At 42.1% G+C, this 17,341-nt stretch overlaps 1 protein-coding gene across 2 annotated transcripts in view; it reads left to right on the top strand.

The window, feature by feature from the left end:
* The window catches only part of LOC105223870 (transcription factor hamlet), an 87,694-nt gene extending 73,903 nt beyond the window's left edge, over positions 1–13,791 (top strand). For both annotated transcript variants that reach the window (XM_049462342.1, XM_049462350.1), the window contains exons 6-8: positions 2,993–3,149; positions 10,901–11,983; positions 12,058–13,791. In XM_049462342.1, coding sequence (XP_049318299.1) covers positions 2,993–3,149; positions 10,901–11,983; positions 12,058–13,314 — 2,497 coding nt within the window. In that variant the 3' untranslated portion in view covers positions 13,315–13,791. The remainder of the gene's footprint in view (positions 1–2,992; positions 3,150–10,900; positions 11,984–12,057) is intronic.
* Positions 13,792–17,341: the final 3,550 nt, after the last annotated feature.

Here is a 17,341-nt window from a genome sequence, read left to right on the forward strand (position 1 = left end):
TGGCAGAATTTAGAAAGGATTTGTGCTTGCATTCGTATAAAATTGTTCTCACTCAAGAACTGTTGTCATTGGACCGCTATAAACGTCGTGACTTCGCTGATTTTGTTTTGAAACAACTTGAAAAGTATAACGATTTTTAAAGATATTAATCTTCTTCGACAAAATTGACGATTCCGGTGCGAAGGAAATCCACTAATTTTTTATGAATAAACATTACCTTCACATAAATTAATAGTTGGTGTGGTTTGGTTCTGGTGGAATCATCGGTCCCTACTTCTTGCGAAATGAAGCAGGTGACACCGCCACTGTCAATGGAGAACCGTATAGATCGATGATAACTAACTTTTTATGGCCACAATTGGAAGAAGTTGATCTTGAGACAATATATGATTCAACAAGACGGGGCTATGTGCCACACAACCGAACTATTGCGAGAAAAGTTTGGAGATTCAATTATTTCAAGAAATTGTGACATTGAATGGCCTCCAGGAAATTGTTATTTAACGCCATCAGACTACTTATTGTAGGGTTATTTGAAGTCATTGGTCTTTAGCAATGCATCAGACACTCTTCAAGCTTTAGAAGTCAATATTGTACTCGAAAATTGGGTTCATCGAATTCGTGCCTGCAAATGAAGTCGTGAAGGCTATTTCAAGACTTAATTGTATCGATTGTACTGCACATTAAATTCGAAAACATTTGAAAGCACTTTTCAATTAGTGTGTGTGTGTGTTTTTTTTTTTTTTTTGTTTCTCGAACTCTTATTGGAAAACCCTGTTTACAACCGAACTAGCCACTAAGTTTTTGAGATATCGATCGGTAATTTCGAACTCGTAATTTTTCCCCAAGAAACTGCTCATTTGTGAGAATGGCCGATATTGGTCACCTTTGTTGATATGAAGGTTGAGATTATGATAAAATGTGTACAGTGGACCACTTTTGGTAAGCGGAACTGACGCTGTGAGATGAACCAAACTTAAAGTTACGGTGTCTATATGGTATAGTTGCCATATAAACAGAACGAACGGAAAAAGTGCTTGAATGGAAAGCTTTTTTATTTCAAATTTGGAATGGCGTATTGTCCAAGGAAATGGTGTCAACTCCGAAAAAATTATAAGATCCAGTAACTGTAGCATTTAGCTGCTATACAAACTGGCCGGTTGAAGCTCCTGTAAGGAATCTTTTTTAATAGTGAAGGGTGTTATGGTATAACTTCGCTGCAACCAAAGTTCACATTTTTTTGTTTTGCTTTGCTTTGCCACAAAAATGACACACGACCCTTTTTACAACAATAAAAAGAATGTCATAAATCCATACCGCTCATTAACATAGCTAATCACTTTATTTGCCCACAACACATTTCACCAATTAACACAAAGAACTCAACAACTTGGTAAACAACGGTGAATTGTCAAGCAAATTGAAATGCAAATATTTGTACGCGAAAGTGATAAAGTGTTGGCGTTTGTTTGAAGACACCCCTGAGTGTCTTCCAATTCGAGTGGAATTAGTGCAAGGCTTCGTGTGTAAACGCCAATGTGTCGCTAAGCGTTGAAGCACACAAGCTTATTTGCGCGACAGTTAAAGTCAATTGTTGAAGTGTTGATATATTTACTTGCCACCGCACATACATACACACACATATGCAGTGATACATATGCACTGATTGAGCGCGGCTGAGCACGACGTGCACACAAGCACAATTGAAATACTGATTTGTTTGCACAGTCAAGAGGCGGTAGCGGGCGAGTTGAAGTCATGCGCGCTTAGCTGGTCACTGTGCCACCGCCGCCGCTCGTGAATTATGGTAAAATACTATATAAGTGTTCATGTGGAAAGTAGAGTAATGTGCAGCAGGATGTTTCATCTGGGCGCCGGACGGCCCTTCGTGTGCGCGGCTAATGCATATTTTAGATTTTATGCCATTATTAAATGAGCAAGTGCGACGGCACGCAACAGATAACTCGCCAAACCACTCCATAACACATGGCACATATGGCATTCAGCGCCGTTGGAGGCAACATAGATGTGGCAGGTCCTTTCATTGATATTTTCACCATTATAGAATAGCTAAAAACCAGCACAAAATAATATTTTTATTCAAGCAAAGTTAGCGCCAACAGACATACGCTGAATTTCACCTGAGCGCCACATCCCCAAAGCGGTCAGTAATACAAACAAAAAACACTAAGAACGCCCCACTTGAGAAGCGCGCTGAACACACCACATATGCCCTCATAAGTACGCGCTCGTATGTCCATTATTTGCTTGATTATCGCCGCGTTCCCGTCATCCTTTTTGTTGGCGCTCTTATCTGATATTTGTCGTGCACTCATTCATTTTGATGTACATGCAAACCGCCCCAGCAAGGCAAATAAAATCAAACAACAACGCCTTCAGCCACTCAACACCCACGCGCGCACTAACACACGCCTTTTGCAAGCGCCGCCGCGTAGTATACATGTATTTGCCTATTGACATGTGCTACCTCATTACGCGCGGTACTCCAACCAACACCCAACCAACAGCGCAGCGCGCCCCACTCGTTGAACGCCCGTGCGCGATAAGCATCTTCGTTCGTCAAATTGTGAGTTTTTATATTTCGAATATGAGCGTTATGCGCTGTGTGTGTGGGTGGACATGCACATCAAGGACACAAATCCTGACGTTTCTGTTGTGCATGGTTTCCAACAGCTGCGCTCGCAAAACGATTTTGGTCGGGATTGTACATATTGGAGCGACGCGATCGTATCGCACATTAAATATTGAACATCATTTGGCTAATTGTTGACAGGCGAACCAGTAGACAAATATTTAGACAATAGCTTTGGCGGCATTGAGCACATTTATCATGATTATTACATATGTAGCATGGCATAGCAAATGTATTTATTAACTATTTGAGCTGCCTTTTCAGATATTTGTGGTTTTTATTTAATTATACATTTTTATTAAAACTTACAAGTTTCTAATTTCGAATTTTATTTTCTAGGTTGGACCATCATTTGGTTGCTAAGCACTCGTTTCGTAAAGACGAGTTTCCCTGTGAGTTGTGCAACAAGCCATTTTGTCATCGTCCTTTATTACTGAAGCATCGCGCCTTAGAGCACAACGAAGTTCGAAAGTATCCCTGTGAGAATTGCCCAAAGGTAAGTTTCACGTTAGTCTACCTTCTTATTTAAACAATTCGTTATAGTTTTATTTGAATTTAGTTTTAATTTTGCTTACACTTTTTTTTTTTTTGATTTTTTTGGTTTGTTCAGTATTAAATTTTTTGGTATTATCAGCAGTTTAACGAACGTTCTGGTTAGCATTCGGGTTTGCATTCAGAGTTCAACTAACTGGGTTTGCACCTCGAAGCCGTAATTCAGCTGAGCCAATATTCTGGTGTGGGGTATATAATCGGAATGGATGAAAATAGAATCTTCAAAGTGTGGCGCTTTTTTGGGAGCTTTCCTAAGAATCTTGAACTATCAAACATAGCCTAGAACCTAGCACTGAATCTTGAACTATCAAACATTCTTACCATCTTTTCGTACGTGTCGCCACTAACCCATGCATATTTCTGTCACAATAAAAAAAACCAGCCGAAACTGTCATTCTTGTTTCTTCCCTGAAATCAGAATTTCTTTAAAATATTAGAAATACTTTGTCCGATCTTTCTATTGCCAAAGTTTTCTGCATTGTTTATTTCTTCTTTCGCAGTTTGCTCGACTGAATTTGGGAGCTATTCGCTTTATCCAAATCCGTTGTAGCTCTCATAGGTTGTTCGGTTGAAGCTTCAGGGCACAATCTTGTAGTTTCTAAATCGATTTATTTACAAAATCCCTAACTTCAATTCTTCTATGGCATTACAACTGAACATCGGTCTGGGCTGAGAACACACAACTTTGTCAGTTGCCGCGATCTTTTGCTAGTTTACGTTAATTGTATATCAGAAATGCAGACAGTTCGAGTGCACTTAGTCCTTCCATTGGAGGCGTGAGCCCCCTTACTTCTGACAACCATCTCGATTCGAAGAAGCTTTTCGTTGAAGCATCATCTTTTATGCGAACAACATGACCTTCATAGCATCTCGATTGTATATTCAGGCGTTTAATTACTTTCATGTCGCCATACAGTTCAATATTCATCGCTCACACGGACGACTTCAAAGACCTTACGGTGAATAGTTCCCTCAAATGCTCAAATACTTTCTCTTTTCGATTCGTCATCATCTATGCTTTTGAACCGTATGTAAGGTTGGGAATGATAAGAGACTTATAGAGCGTAATTTTTGTTTGTCGAGAGAGGGATCTGCATCTCAATTACTTATCGATCCCAAAGTGGCATCGATTGGCAAGAGTTAAATTATTCATGGCTTGGAACATTGGTGGAATTTATGCTGGATCTGGGATATGCAAAGTTCTTAATTTTTTCAAATTTATAGCAACCAACAGCGATGTAGTTCATAAGGTGAGGAATCTTTGTACCGGGCCTCCATATACTCTGTCTTGCCCTCGTTCACCACAAGACCAAACTGATGCTGTTGTAGTGGCTGAATTTCTCCTAGTTGACAGTACTTGTCCGGAGAAAAATCCGGGTCTGTTCCAGTTACGTAGACCCGACTATCGTGGGAATGACCAGCCTCTTCTTTGTCACTTCTTTTGCCTGCACTTAGTCGCATTTATTATGAATACTTAGAATATAATTACACAGCTAAACCTTTCGTTGCGACTGAGGCCTTTAATAGTTTCATTATCAGAAATCGTAAACACGCGTCTACTTATGGTTGTATTTAATAAGCGTACCACGTGTTCATGTCCTTGTAAACCACAGCGCACAGTGCGGTAGCCAACAGTAGTTGATCATTTGTATGTACATTAGTCAATCTGCGAAATAGCCATAAGCGCGAGCACATTTCTAGCAAGTGGCAAATGAAGCTGAGGCTCGCGGCCCGCGGCTGTCAGCTCAGACGTGTTTTGCCGCTCAAACGAAAGAGATTGTCCGGCCAGTGTGTGGCATTGTAGAGCAGCGCAGCGCCGCACCCCGTGCCAGCTCACCTGTGCGCCGTATTCGGCTGCTTGTTGTTGACTTTGAAGAGACTCCGCCTCGTCCATTTATCTTCTTTGTGACAATCTTGCGCCTCGCAGCAACAACACACCCTTGCCATGAGCCATGTATGCCTCCGTGTTTCGTGTGTTATGTAGCGGAATATGTTTTCAACAAATCCAAGATTACGTAGCATGCGTTAATTTTTCAAAAGCAGGACGGTGCTGGCGGTGGGTTGGGGGCTCAAATAAGAAAAGATAATAGTACAATGAATAAGATAAAAATTAATGGAATGTCACGGTGCTTAATGCTTAAAGTGCGAAGATTGATCAACAAGCGCCAAAATGAAACAGTTAAGGCAAATCAACAACAACAACAACACAAATAACAAATAGACCTGAAAGACCAGCGTGATTGTTAAGAGTGTCAGGGTGGAGGAGGAGGGCGTAGTGGGGACGCCATTTCGAATCGTAGCAACGACAAATGTCAAAATCATTGATTTCATTACAATGTGGCATTTAACAAAGTAACGCATGAAACGCGCAACAATAAAGTGCTGGAGAATAGTTAGTAAAAAAAGACTCGGTCTATAAATTTATGAGCGATGAGGTGCTGCGCTGCCAACGCTGCTGCCGACGTCGCCGTGTTGATAATGCGGATGATAAAATACTTTTGATTTCTAGTAGATCAATAGCCGGCGGCCACTTACTTTTGAATTACCACCACTAAAGCGGAATACAACAAGAAGAAAACAACCAAAGATTAACAACAATAACAACAATTGTTACTCGAATAACAACAAACACCATGAAAACAAAAAAAGACAACAACAAATTAAACGCAAAAAAAGCAGACTCGAAATAGAAAATCTCCATGCATTGTTTGAATATCAAAAATAACTCGAAAATGGAAATAAAAAATGTCGAAAATTAGACAAAAGAAAAATGAGTTTGAAATATTAAAAATCAGGGCGTGTACTCACCCAAAGTACTTAAAGTGTGGTAATGATCAAATTTGGGGCTGTGACGTCCGCCCGCACACTTCAAAAAAGGTCGAAAGGTGTAAATAAAACAAAAAAACACGAACGTTATTGAGCACTTGCCACGATTGATGGTGAACTATGAAGATCTACACACATACATATGCGTACATAAAGCGGCAGCTAATAGCTGGACTTAAACAGAAATTGAACGCTGTCACACTGCAGGCTAAGACACGTCGTCCCTAACTTGGCTTTAGTGGCAGTTACGTCTTTTGGAGAACTTTTATATTGAGTTAAGCTCAAAACTAATTTACCGTTAGACTGTTGTCTAAATTTTCGAACTTAAGTACCCTTCAAAAATAGAAAATTTTATAGAAAATATTAAAAATAAAGTTTTATTGCAAAAGTTTCGAACGGATACTATGCTCAATTATGGGTTCACATCGGGTTCCTCGATCAAAAAACGGCATAATTTCATATTTTTTTATAAACATAAAAAATTAAAAATTTTAATCAAACTTTTTAATATAGCAAGAAATCATATTCTACCAAAATTTTCGGAAATCTTCAAAATATTCAAAACTCTGAAATTTTCGGCTGTTTTTTTCAAAAGAAGGTGTCTTCGTGCAGAACTTCTGACACGATCGTTTACGGGTTCTAACTAAGATCATAAACTGGCTATTGGTTGAAGGGAAAGTGGTTTACGAAAAACCGACAAAATATGGAACAAAGAATTTGACTAAAATTTTGTTTTTCTGACCACATTTCTTCTGCGGAATTCGCAAATACAAGCCTGCGAGTAGTACAAAGCCTTCAAAGACGGTCGATAGCATCATTGAGACATGCCTCGTTCTGGACGACATTCGACTTCTTCAACTGACGAAAATATTAAAAAAGTTAAGGATATGGTGCTTGAAAATTGTTAGGCAGGTGTTAGAGAGATGGCAGGAGAGCTCGGCAAGTCCGTTCGAATGAATTTCGTGAATATTTTGGGTATGAAATCCCTTTTTGCTCAACTCGTCCCTAAAAAGTTAATTTTTTTTTTTCAAAAAGAGTACCGTAAACAGGTCTCTTTGGTCCAAAAACGTTATTAATACAATCGATCAACCACCATATTCACCAGATTTCGCTCAGTGTGATTTTTTCTCGGTCTACAAACTAAAATTGTCGCTTCGTGGAACCCGCATTCAGTCGATCGAAGCTATAATACAAAATTCGCTGAAGGAACTGAAGACACTTACAAAAAGTGTTTCGAGGACTGGAAAAGTGTAGGTCTAAGTGTATAACATCTGGTGGGGATTACTTTGAAGACGCCAGAATAAATATTGATGATAATCAACTTTGAAACAGAGATTCGAGAAAAACGCGTTTAAAGTTTTAAGTGATTATACAGCTGACCTAACGCATGCAAATTTTCAAGGACGTAACTCCAAAACTATTACTCGGAACTACTTAAGCATTAAGTGCAATATTCTTCAAAAGTCATAAAAATAAATAAGACAATATTAACTTTTTGATGCCTCGAAGTCCATGAAAACCCTTAAGCGCAGTTAAACGATTTTCCTGCTGGGCCGCTGGTCAGTTTGATGTACAATGCAACACATCAACAACGCAATCGAAAAGACAGCACGCCTCAACATAACCCTACACTCTAACGCACACATATCAGCTGGGCTTAGTGTGGAAATTCGGTTTGCATGTCGATCGAATTGTGGGTCATTAGCAGTAAGTAGATTCTCGGTGGTTGAAAACGTCTTGAAAGATGCTTTTAATGGCTGACAAGCAGCGGCAAGTTGTGGTTAGGCGGCATGCAACAAAACATGATTTGTGTTTTGCTACTTTACCGATCAAACGGTCAACGGTGGAGAATGAACGATCGATCGATCGATCAAAGCAATGGTCGTCGGTGCAGCAGCAAATGATGGTCGCCAGGTTACAGTTACGCAGCCATTACCGTTACGGGCGCATTGTGATGAGCTTACGCTGCGCGTGACTGTGCCACGCCGCGGTAATTGTTTCAGTAGTTAACGTGTCGTATGCATTGTATACGCCGACTGATCGTGCCACAAAATGAGCACAACGCCGAAGATACACCCGCAATGCGTAAGCAGACAATAGCGTAGACTTATTACGTTGCAAGGCTGGTCAATTGTTGGCCTGATCGATCTTGCATGGTCATTTCAGAAATTAAAAAAGATTTCTTTCAAATGCTCATCAGTGTAGGCTTTGTAAGCGCTACTTAGGCGCGTTAGCATATGTAATGCTTGGCGAGCACTTTCCGATTTGAATGCATTTTCTTGGAAACACGGACTTGGTATGCTAGAAGACGTTGCCGGTGGAGGTGACAAAGCAGCAAATTGAAAATGTCGAAATAAAAAGCAGACTGGGTGCATACGAAAAATTTTAAAATTCTTACTTGTTGGAACCGCACTTCGCGGTTAGATAGCGTTGGCGCTGCGTTTGCTTCATTGAAGAATTCGGAGTACTTCATGGCAATGCAAGCCCAAACGAACACGCTGATTGCAGTTGTGGGGCAGCTTCACCGCAGCAAAGCTACTTTGTGCCAAGCAGTCGACGGCGGGTGTTGAAGCGCCAACCGTGCAGACAGTTGATTTTGTCACACACTGACACAGGCACAGCAGCATAACGAGCGGTGGAAGTCGAATCGGCTGGACGTTTGGTCGCGTCAAATGGCCATCGCAACTCAAAGCGACGCGCATAACTCAAATCAACTTGGCGTAGAGTGAACGCAATCAATTCATTTTACGCCATTCACACTGAACATATCAGCGAGTGCAAAATAAAAGCACAAAACAACGCAACGCTATAATAAATAACAGGCGCTCGAAGTGAGTTTACGTTCAAAAGTGCTTCAGCGAATGCTTCAATCGACTTTACACTAATCCTTTTGATGTTGTTATAGCACGAGCTATTCTTGTTTCGCCATAGAAAAAAAATGGAAAAATAAAAATCAAATAAACATACATGCAGAGGAATGAAAGACAACAAACAAAGCCTTCACGGCTTCACGGCTGTACTTCGATCATCCGCCAGCACCGAATCTAATGCGCACAAAGGCACATACTCCAGCGCGCGATAGAAATGTATACGAGCGAATGGACGGACGGACAAACAGACAGACATACAATGACAGGCAGGGAGACATTGCCAGTCAGCCATACAGCTATTGAGGCAGCTAGCGAGTTGGCCAGGCGCGCTGCCAGCCGGTGCCATTATGACAGCATGATTAGGCATAACAGTTTCATAAAAGCAGCAAATCGTGCGCGGGCCCCGTGTCCGTAACGGCAACAACAACAACAACAATAACAGCAATAGCAAATACAATTGCAATAACAACGCTTAGCAAAGCGTCCCTTACACGCCCGCGCTTAGCGAAGCAAACAAAAAGTCACAGCTTTGCGTTAGGTGCTGGCTGTGCGGGCGGGCCGCGGCGGCTTAGTGCCAGCGGCAAGCGCAACAAATTCGCGCAAATCTTTCTATAACACATTGGCTGTTGTTGGCTCTTGGCAAATGCCCCGCAAGCAGTGCCGTAATCTACACCTGGCCACTTTGTTTGTGTCATTCTACCGTCCGCTTCAATAGCGCGGACGGGTTTGCGCCTGCGCACGGCTAAACGCTGACGAAGAAACATTTACTTTGCTTTGGTGCGACATTTGTTTTTTTTTTTACTTTTTTTCGCGCGCGCGACACGGACCAGCGACAATTGTAACAATTGAAGGTAATAATTGTGGTGGGTGGCGGCGTTGACGCAGCGCGTTGCTCTGCTGGACCTCGGCGCTGCTCTCGTTTTGGCACTTGGCAGCGCGCTCAAGTTGCTCTTGTTTATCTCAAAATTTGCGTAATCTTTACCGCTGCTTGACTTTTGCTATTCTATTATGCCTTTTAAGTATATTTGCCATTCAGCATCTGCGTTGTTGTTGCTCCTGCGTAGCCAGCGCGCAATTTGCATATGACGCAGATCTGTTTGGGCGCGCATTACCTGTTTCAAGTTTTTGTGTTTTCCGTTTCATTCTTTGGCGTTGATGTTTTGTCATTGCGCTGGCCAGCACTTGCAGTTGTTGCTGCTGAAAACCGTTGGTATGATTGATTAATTTCATTTCCATTTCGATTTTTGCTTTTGTTGTGCTACCATCAAACCTCACACACACACACACTTTCACTTACCATTTCAAATGGCCAGCCATCAAGCCATGCGCGCTCCAGTCGCGCAGTTGTGATTACCGTTCAAACGGTAGCATGGCCTTAAACGGCTGCAAAGCTGCCACTACTTCGCCTGCTGACTGGCAGCTAATGTGAAAAAAATTTGTAGTGCTCATTTAGGCCTGTCAGTGATGGCGCACTCAATTTCGTCTATCTGTAACATGATTTCGCATTGCCCAACCCCCACTGCAGCTTCCTCAAAGCCTCTCGCCATACAAACGACGCAACTGCCTCACCCCGTTTCGACGTGCTGCTTCTTTGCCGTTGTCTTGAGCCATGTACCTTCACTTCGCTTGCCGCACTCGGTAGCTAGGCAACTGCTCGGTTGAACTCATACCGCCATCGCTGCGCGTCGTCTCGCATCTCCGCTGTTCGTTTCGCATTGTCTCACACCGAATTTGGCCGCATCCGTTCTCTGTTACGGTACATTTAAGGTCGCCATATGCTTTTTGATTTCGATTTGACGCTAAGCGTAGCTCATTTTATAATTTTGATCTCTTTTTTCCAATTTTTCGTTGTAGTTGTTTGTATGCTTGTATATTATATGGCTTATACGATTAATCTTGATTGTGTGTAGCAACCTACATACGAACAAGCAGTACTTCTGCGTGTACTCCCGTCTCATTTCATCATTTTCATTTTCGTTTCGTTTATTTTTTGGCACAGGTATTTCGTGATCCATCGAATTTACAGCGGCATATTCGTGCCAACCACATCGGTGCCAGAAGTCACGCGTGTCCGGAGTGCGGAAAAACATTTGGTACATCGTCCGGCCTCAAGCAGCACACGCACATCCACTCATCGGTGAAGCCGTTCCAGTGTGAGGTGTGTTACAAGGCGTATACGCAATTCTCGAATTTATGCCGTCACAAGCGCATGCACGCCGATTGTCGCATGCAAATCAGATGTCCTAAGTGCGGCCAGAGCTTCAGCACGGGTACCTCGTTAACCAAGCACAAGCGTTTTTGTGACCCCACCAACGTGCCGCTGCCACCACAGCCCGTCTCAGCCGGATCCGGTGTGAATTTGCCACCACATTTGCCGACGCACCAGCAGCAAGTCATGCAGTCTCGCGTCTTACAATCGATGAATGCGGCCGTCGCCGCCGCCACTGGTAATACCAATGGTACAGGCGCTGGTCTGCCCGGTAGTGGCATGTCGCCAGCCGACCATCCGTTCGTGCTGTTTCCGCCGTTCTTTCCGAATTTTCCAGCCGCAGCCGCTGCTTACGGATTGCCGGGCATATTTCCGCCAAGTTCAGCGCAGGCAACCAACTTCCCGTTTTTGTTTCCGAAGACCAATTTGGATATGTGCATGCCGGGTATGCCGACGCCAAGTGGTCACAATACATTCAGCAGTTTGCCGTCTATGAAAGCTAGACGGCTCCACAATTTGAACGCTGGCGAGGGTATGCGATCGGGCGACGTATCACCGCCGTCGAGTGAGCACAGTCTGAAGCAATCGAATAGTAATGCTAATGCCACACTAAGTCTAGCCACGGATACTGATGAGGATGGCAAAGTAGCCACACCACTTGCGCTGACGTTGGCTTCTAATTCACCCAATTTTAACAACAATCAAAACAGTTTCTCCACACACAATCCAAGTGATGAGGATACCAGCTCGTCTGTTGAACTAAAGATCACACAAAATGATGACGTCGACGTGCAGGAGCAAGAAGAAGTTGAGGAGCCAGCAGATATGTCAAAGTTTGAGACCAGCACCAGCAAACTTATGGAAGATGATAAGGTAAGCTACTTCAAACCCCACTCAAAAGCCATTTGCGCAGCCAAGTAACTAACATTCGTACTCTCTATTTCCAGAAATCGATTGATATAATGAGCACTCCACCGCCCGCAGACCCGTCGGATGAAGAAAACAGCAAAGCCACCAATAGCGCCGCTGCTGCGGAACTGCCACTCGATTTGAGTATAGGCCGCAAGCGCGCACGAACCGCCAGCTCCAGCTCAACTGCCGACACACAATCGGTACATAGCGAACGCTCCAGCAATCAGGCCACGCAAGCCGAGCACAAGTCTGATTGCGAGCAGCAGCCGGAGTCTAACCTAATACGCGCACATCACCATAAATTACTCAAGCGTTCAAGCCACAAAATATCAAACCGTCGTTGCGAGAAGCTCAGTCGTACACCCTCGATTACTGCCTCGCCTGGACCGACACCATCACCTTCGCCACCCAGCAAAGAGCAAGTCAATTTATTGTCAAACGATGTCAATTCCTCAGCGTCGGCCGACTTTGATTGCTTGCAACCGTTAGAACGAAATCCGCTTTTCTTGGAGGAGATCTATCATCGTTCGCGCACGTTAAACGATATCTTTCCACGCCCGTTTCCTTTTTTAGGGCCAATGGGCGGACGGCCAGCCTTTGATAGAGCATTACAATGCTCTGACATGCCGTTTCCGCCCGAACCGGTTTTTCGCAAAAATCTACTACCTGCCGGTCTCATCGGCAGCATGTTGGCCACGGCCTCCGGCAAAATCAAGGATCGCTACACATGCAAGTACTGTGGCAAGGTATTTCCGCGTTCAGCCAATTTGACACGTCACGTGCGCACACACACCGGCGAACAGCCCTACACGTGTAAGTATTGCGATCGTGCCTTCAGCATTTCGTCGAACTTGCAACGTCATGTACGTAACATACACAATAAGGAGCGTCCGTTCCGCTGTCATCTGTGCGATCGCTGTTTTGGTCAGCAAACGAATCTCGACCGACATCTGAAGAAACACGAGGCCGACACGAACGGTTTGGGTATTGGTTTCGGCGACTCGCCCTCCTCCAATGAGGCAGATCGTGAGGACAACTATCTCGATGAGATACGCTCCTTCATGGGCCAAGGCACATACAGCGAAGAACAGTACACGCCGACGAGTATTGGTGGCGCCGAAAACGACACTGACTATGCGGGCAGCGATGCAGACGTGGAGTTGTCCGTCTCGCGTTCATCGTCAGTCGATGCTGTGATGGCTAGTGGTAGTGTTGAGGATGCCGTGCACGTTAAGCAAGAGCCGTCGGCAGATGCGACGAAAAGCAGCGACGCGGTCGATGTAAGCTCGTAAGCGAACGGAAAGGGTTGCGAAAGGATGCGAAGTGTAGCTTAGAAGGTGTTAAGTGTTTTGTGTAAAAATTACATAATTAACGGTCGTTGTCGTTGTGTGGGTAGAACGCACATATTTCGTTGCGCAGTTGCGCGCTGAGTTCTGGAACGTTTACGTCTATTACGTCAATAGTGATAAAACTGCGTGTATTTGCTCGTGACATACTATCAAACAGCTGTGTTGAAAATATTAGCATAACGAATTTTAAGTGTATAAATCATAATTGTTGGACATAAAAATACAGTTTCACACACATTCATACTTACGTGTGTGTATGTGTGTGCGTATATAGTATTTAGCTGAGCGCATTATATGCAAAGTATCTAAACTACAGTTGTTTTTGTAATAAGTTTTGTTAAATTTACTAGAATGTACTATTAAATCTAAATGAATTCTTGATTAGCTAGCAAAAGTCAGGAAAGTTGAAAATCAATTTTTGCTACCAAAAAGTGTAAATTGGGCCTCAAAAGTCTAGTGATTTGCACTGAGCAGCACTTGAAAGCGTCAATAGCGTATTTGTTTAGTTGTAAGTGCCACAAGAAAAGATTAAAAATTAAATAAATAAACAAAAATGCGGAAATAAATGCATAAATCTTAAGTAATTAGCAGACTAAGTAACAAAAGTCACTTGTAAATAAATATGATAATAAAGATGAAGGAGGTTAGTTATGTATATGTTTTGAGACAACACGCGCACATAATACAATTATATAAGCAGTATATGAGCAGAAATACGTATGTAAATGTTTAAGTAAATAAATAAAATTTGATTTTTGTAATTTGTAAGCGTAAACAAATCGTTTAATAAATAAATAAAAAAATAAAAAAAAACAACAACAACGAGAAAAACGTTAATTTTGGCGGCAGCGTAGCTCTCATACCCTTCACAGGTGCATTTTTGCGGCTTAAAGTTGAAAAATATTATATATAAAAGATAGACCTTTATTCTGATTTTGAAAGGCCCGTTGGTATGGCCGATATATGCTATAGTAGTCCGATCTTAACAATATCTTTGGATATGATAGCTTTGGCTAGAACTATGGTCTATGTTGAACTTCGTAAATATATCTGGTCAATTGAAAAAGTTTCCCATACAAGTATTTGATTTTGATCGTTCAGTTTGTAAGGCAGCTATACTATATAGTAGTCCGATCCTAGCAATATCACAGGATATTATAGCTTTGGCTAAAACTATAGTCTATGTGGAACATAAAGAAGATATCTCATGAAATGAAAGAGTTTTCCATACAAAGACTTGCTTTTGATCGGTCAGTTTGTATGACAGCTATATGCTATAGTTGTTCGATATCTGCGATTCCAACAAATGTGCAGCTTCTTGGTGAAAAAAGAATGTGTGCAAAATTTCAGACCGATATCTCAAAGACTGAGGGACTATTACGCGTATATACTGACTGACGGACATGACATGACGGACATTGTGACATTCGCTGTGTGGCTTATGGCACTGTTCTGTTGGAACCACATATTGTTCAAGTCCTTATCATCCAATTCGGATCAAAAATATTCGATTATCATTGAGCAGTAGCGTTTCCCCACAGTAACATGCAGGTATTGAACATCACGGAAGAAGTACGGCCCAATGACGCCGCCAGCCTATAGACCGCACCAAACCGTAATTTTTTCGGAATGCAATGGTGACTCATGGAGTACGTGTGGATCGCTGCCTGACCAATAACACATGTTTTGCTTATTGACGAAGCTATTGAACCAGAAATGAGCCTCATTGCTGAGATGATTTTTCGATGAAAATCCGAATAATTTTCAATTTGTTGCTCAGCCCAATTCACGGACATTCGGGGATTCTGGTGATTAAGTGGCTTCAGTTCTTAAGTCAATTTGATCTTGTAAAGACGTAGGTCAAGATCTTTCTGCAAACTTCGCCACAACGGCGTCATAGAGATATCCAAGGCTTGAGAAGGACGTGTGAGAATGATGTGTGTGAGATTTTGGTCTTCCTATATTGAAAGTAGGGCTCTTTAAGATAAGACCACTGGCTCCGAATTTCGGTGGTAAATTTTAATAATTTCGTTCTCGTTCTTGGATCGTATATCTTTTCATGATGAAAGGCAAACCTTACGAAAGAAAAAATATGGAAAGAGCAGGAAATAGTATGGCGTTGCTTGCTGTCCCTATCGGTCTACTTTTGTAGCGTGCCTACTGTACTCGTTACATACTTCTTGGGATCTTCGACGTCTCCGTTTGGTTGCTAAAAAGAAATTGGAAAACCTAATATACGCTCTTGAGGGTATAAACAATTTTTAATATTTTTTGTTGTATTTGATGTGGTTAGCAAACATTTGTAAGGCTCTGAACAGGCCTGGAGTTATTTTGCCATGTTTTTCTACAATCTTTATTCATTTCACAGCCTCATCACTCAATTAGAAATTTCGCTATTATTGTAATGATGGCTGTAAGGCACACAGTTACACTTATAACAGCGTTAACGTATGCGTGTATGTGTGTGTGTGGCTGATGTTTCAATCTTGCAGCCATGACTTGGAGTTTATCAAATCCAAACTTTTTCGTAAACATTAGCGCGTTTATTTCATCTGCTGCTCCTTGCTTCTTTCGTAGTTTGAATACACTCACTATTGTTGTTGTTAGTGTTGTTCTTGTTGTTTGGCAACCAGCGGTGTTTTGTGAAGGAAACGTTTCAAGTCCAAGTAATCGACTGCAATAAAAACGCCGTTCACTTAATCACCGAATTAACACTTTCATTTTCATTACTGCCAACACACACACACACGCGCGCATATTTGTATCTATACATATACATATGTAAGTAATCATAAGCATATAAATATGTACATACGTACAAGCATATGTACGCGTTCCGCTATGTGCATTGGCAGCCGTGTGTGCGCGCGTTTTATTTACGGAACTCTTGAAGACGTTCTAAAATCAAGGTTAAGTTGTTTTTGATTCAAATTTCGTACGCTCTCTTCACTTCATTATGGCTTAATTATTGTTTTACTGTTTTCCGATCGAAATTAGCTGCTAATGGAACTAATTTAAAATGAGTGTTATCTTTAATCATCTGGTAAGTGCAGTCAGTTCATGCTTCGAAATCTTATCCATAAATCATAGCCGATCGATTAATGGCCTCGTAAAAAGGCGTCGACAAGCGCAACGGATTAACAAGCCTTAAATGGTTCGGTTTAAAAATAGTTCGACACATTTTACTTTGAGAAATTGAGAAATTGCAGCTTTCTTAGCGATGCACTATCAGACCTTTAATAAGAGGTGCAATGATGATTACTTTTATCGAAGAGATGTTGGATCAATAAAATTGTTATATGGAATATATTATAGGTGTGGCGTACATCAGTGTTGACTGGCTGACTTTAGCTAGTAGGGCTCCTACTTTGACTAGGCCCACCAGTGTTATCCATTATTTTTGACAAATCGTCACAGCAATGCCGTCCGCATAGTCAATTATTTGACCCTATTTTGACACTCCATCGTATAGTACATTCCATAGTAATGAACCCAATACGGAGTACTGCGATACTCCACTTGCCACCATGTAGATTTTTGAAAATGCATCGGTATCGTACAGTAGTAGTCTGTCAGACAGATAACTATTAATTTTTTTAGCATTTTTTACATCAAGTGTGAAAACTGCATACATCGGGTGCCCTCTATGGCCTTGGCCGCAATATCCGTCAATTCTCCGACTGCGTTTATGGTGGATCGATGTCTCCTGAAACCAAATTGGGTTTCAGATAAGCCAAGTAGTTCTCCTTTTGGGCGACGTTCCAAACGTGTGCATATCAGCCTCTCCAATATTTTCTCCATCGTATCGATCATACAAAGTGACAGAAAAGATGTCCTCTAAGGCCTTCATGCTGTATTTAACTGCGATTTTAAGTGCCTTGTTCGGGATACCATCAAGTCCAGGCGCCTTTGCATTGCCAAATCTTTGCGCAACTTCTACTACCTCCTCCTCGTCGATTGTCAAAGCTTC

The sequence above is a fragment of the Bactrocera dorsalis genome, chromosome 1 (genome assembly GCF_023373825.1).
Source record: "Bactrocera dorsalis isolate Fly_Bdor chromosome 1, ASM2337382v1, whole genome shotgun sequence".
Taxonomy (NCBI): Eukaryota; Metazoa; Arthropoda; class Insecta; order Diptera; family Tephritidae; genus Bactrocera; species Bactrocera dorsalis.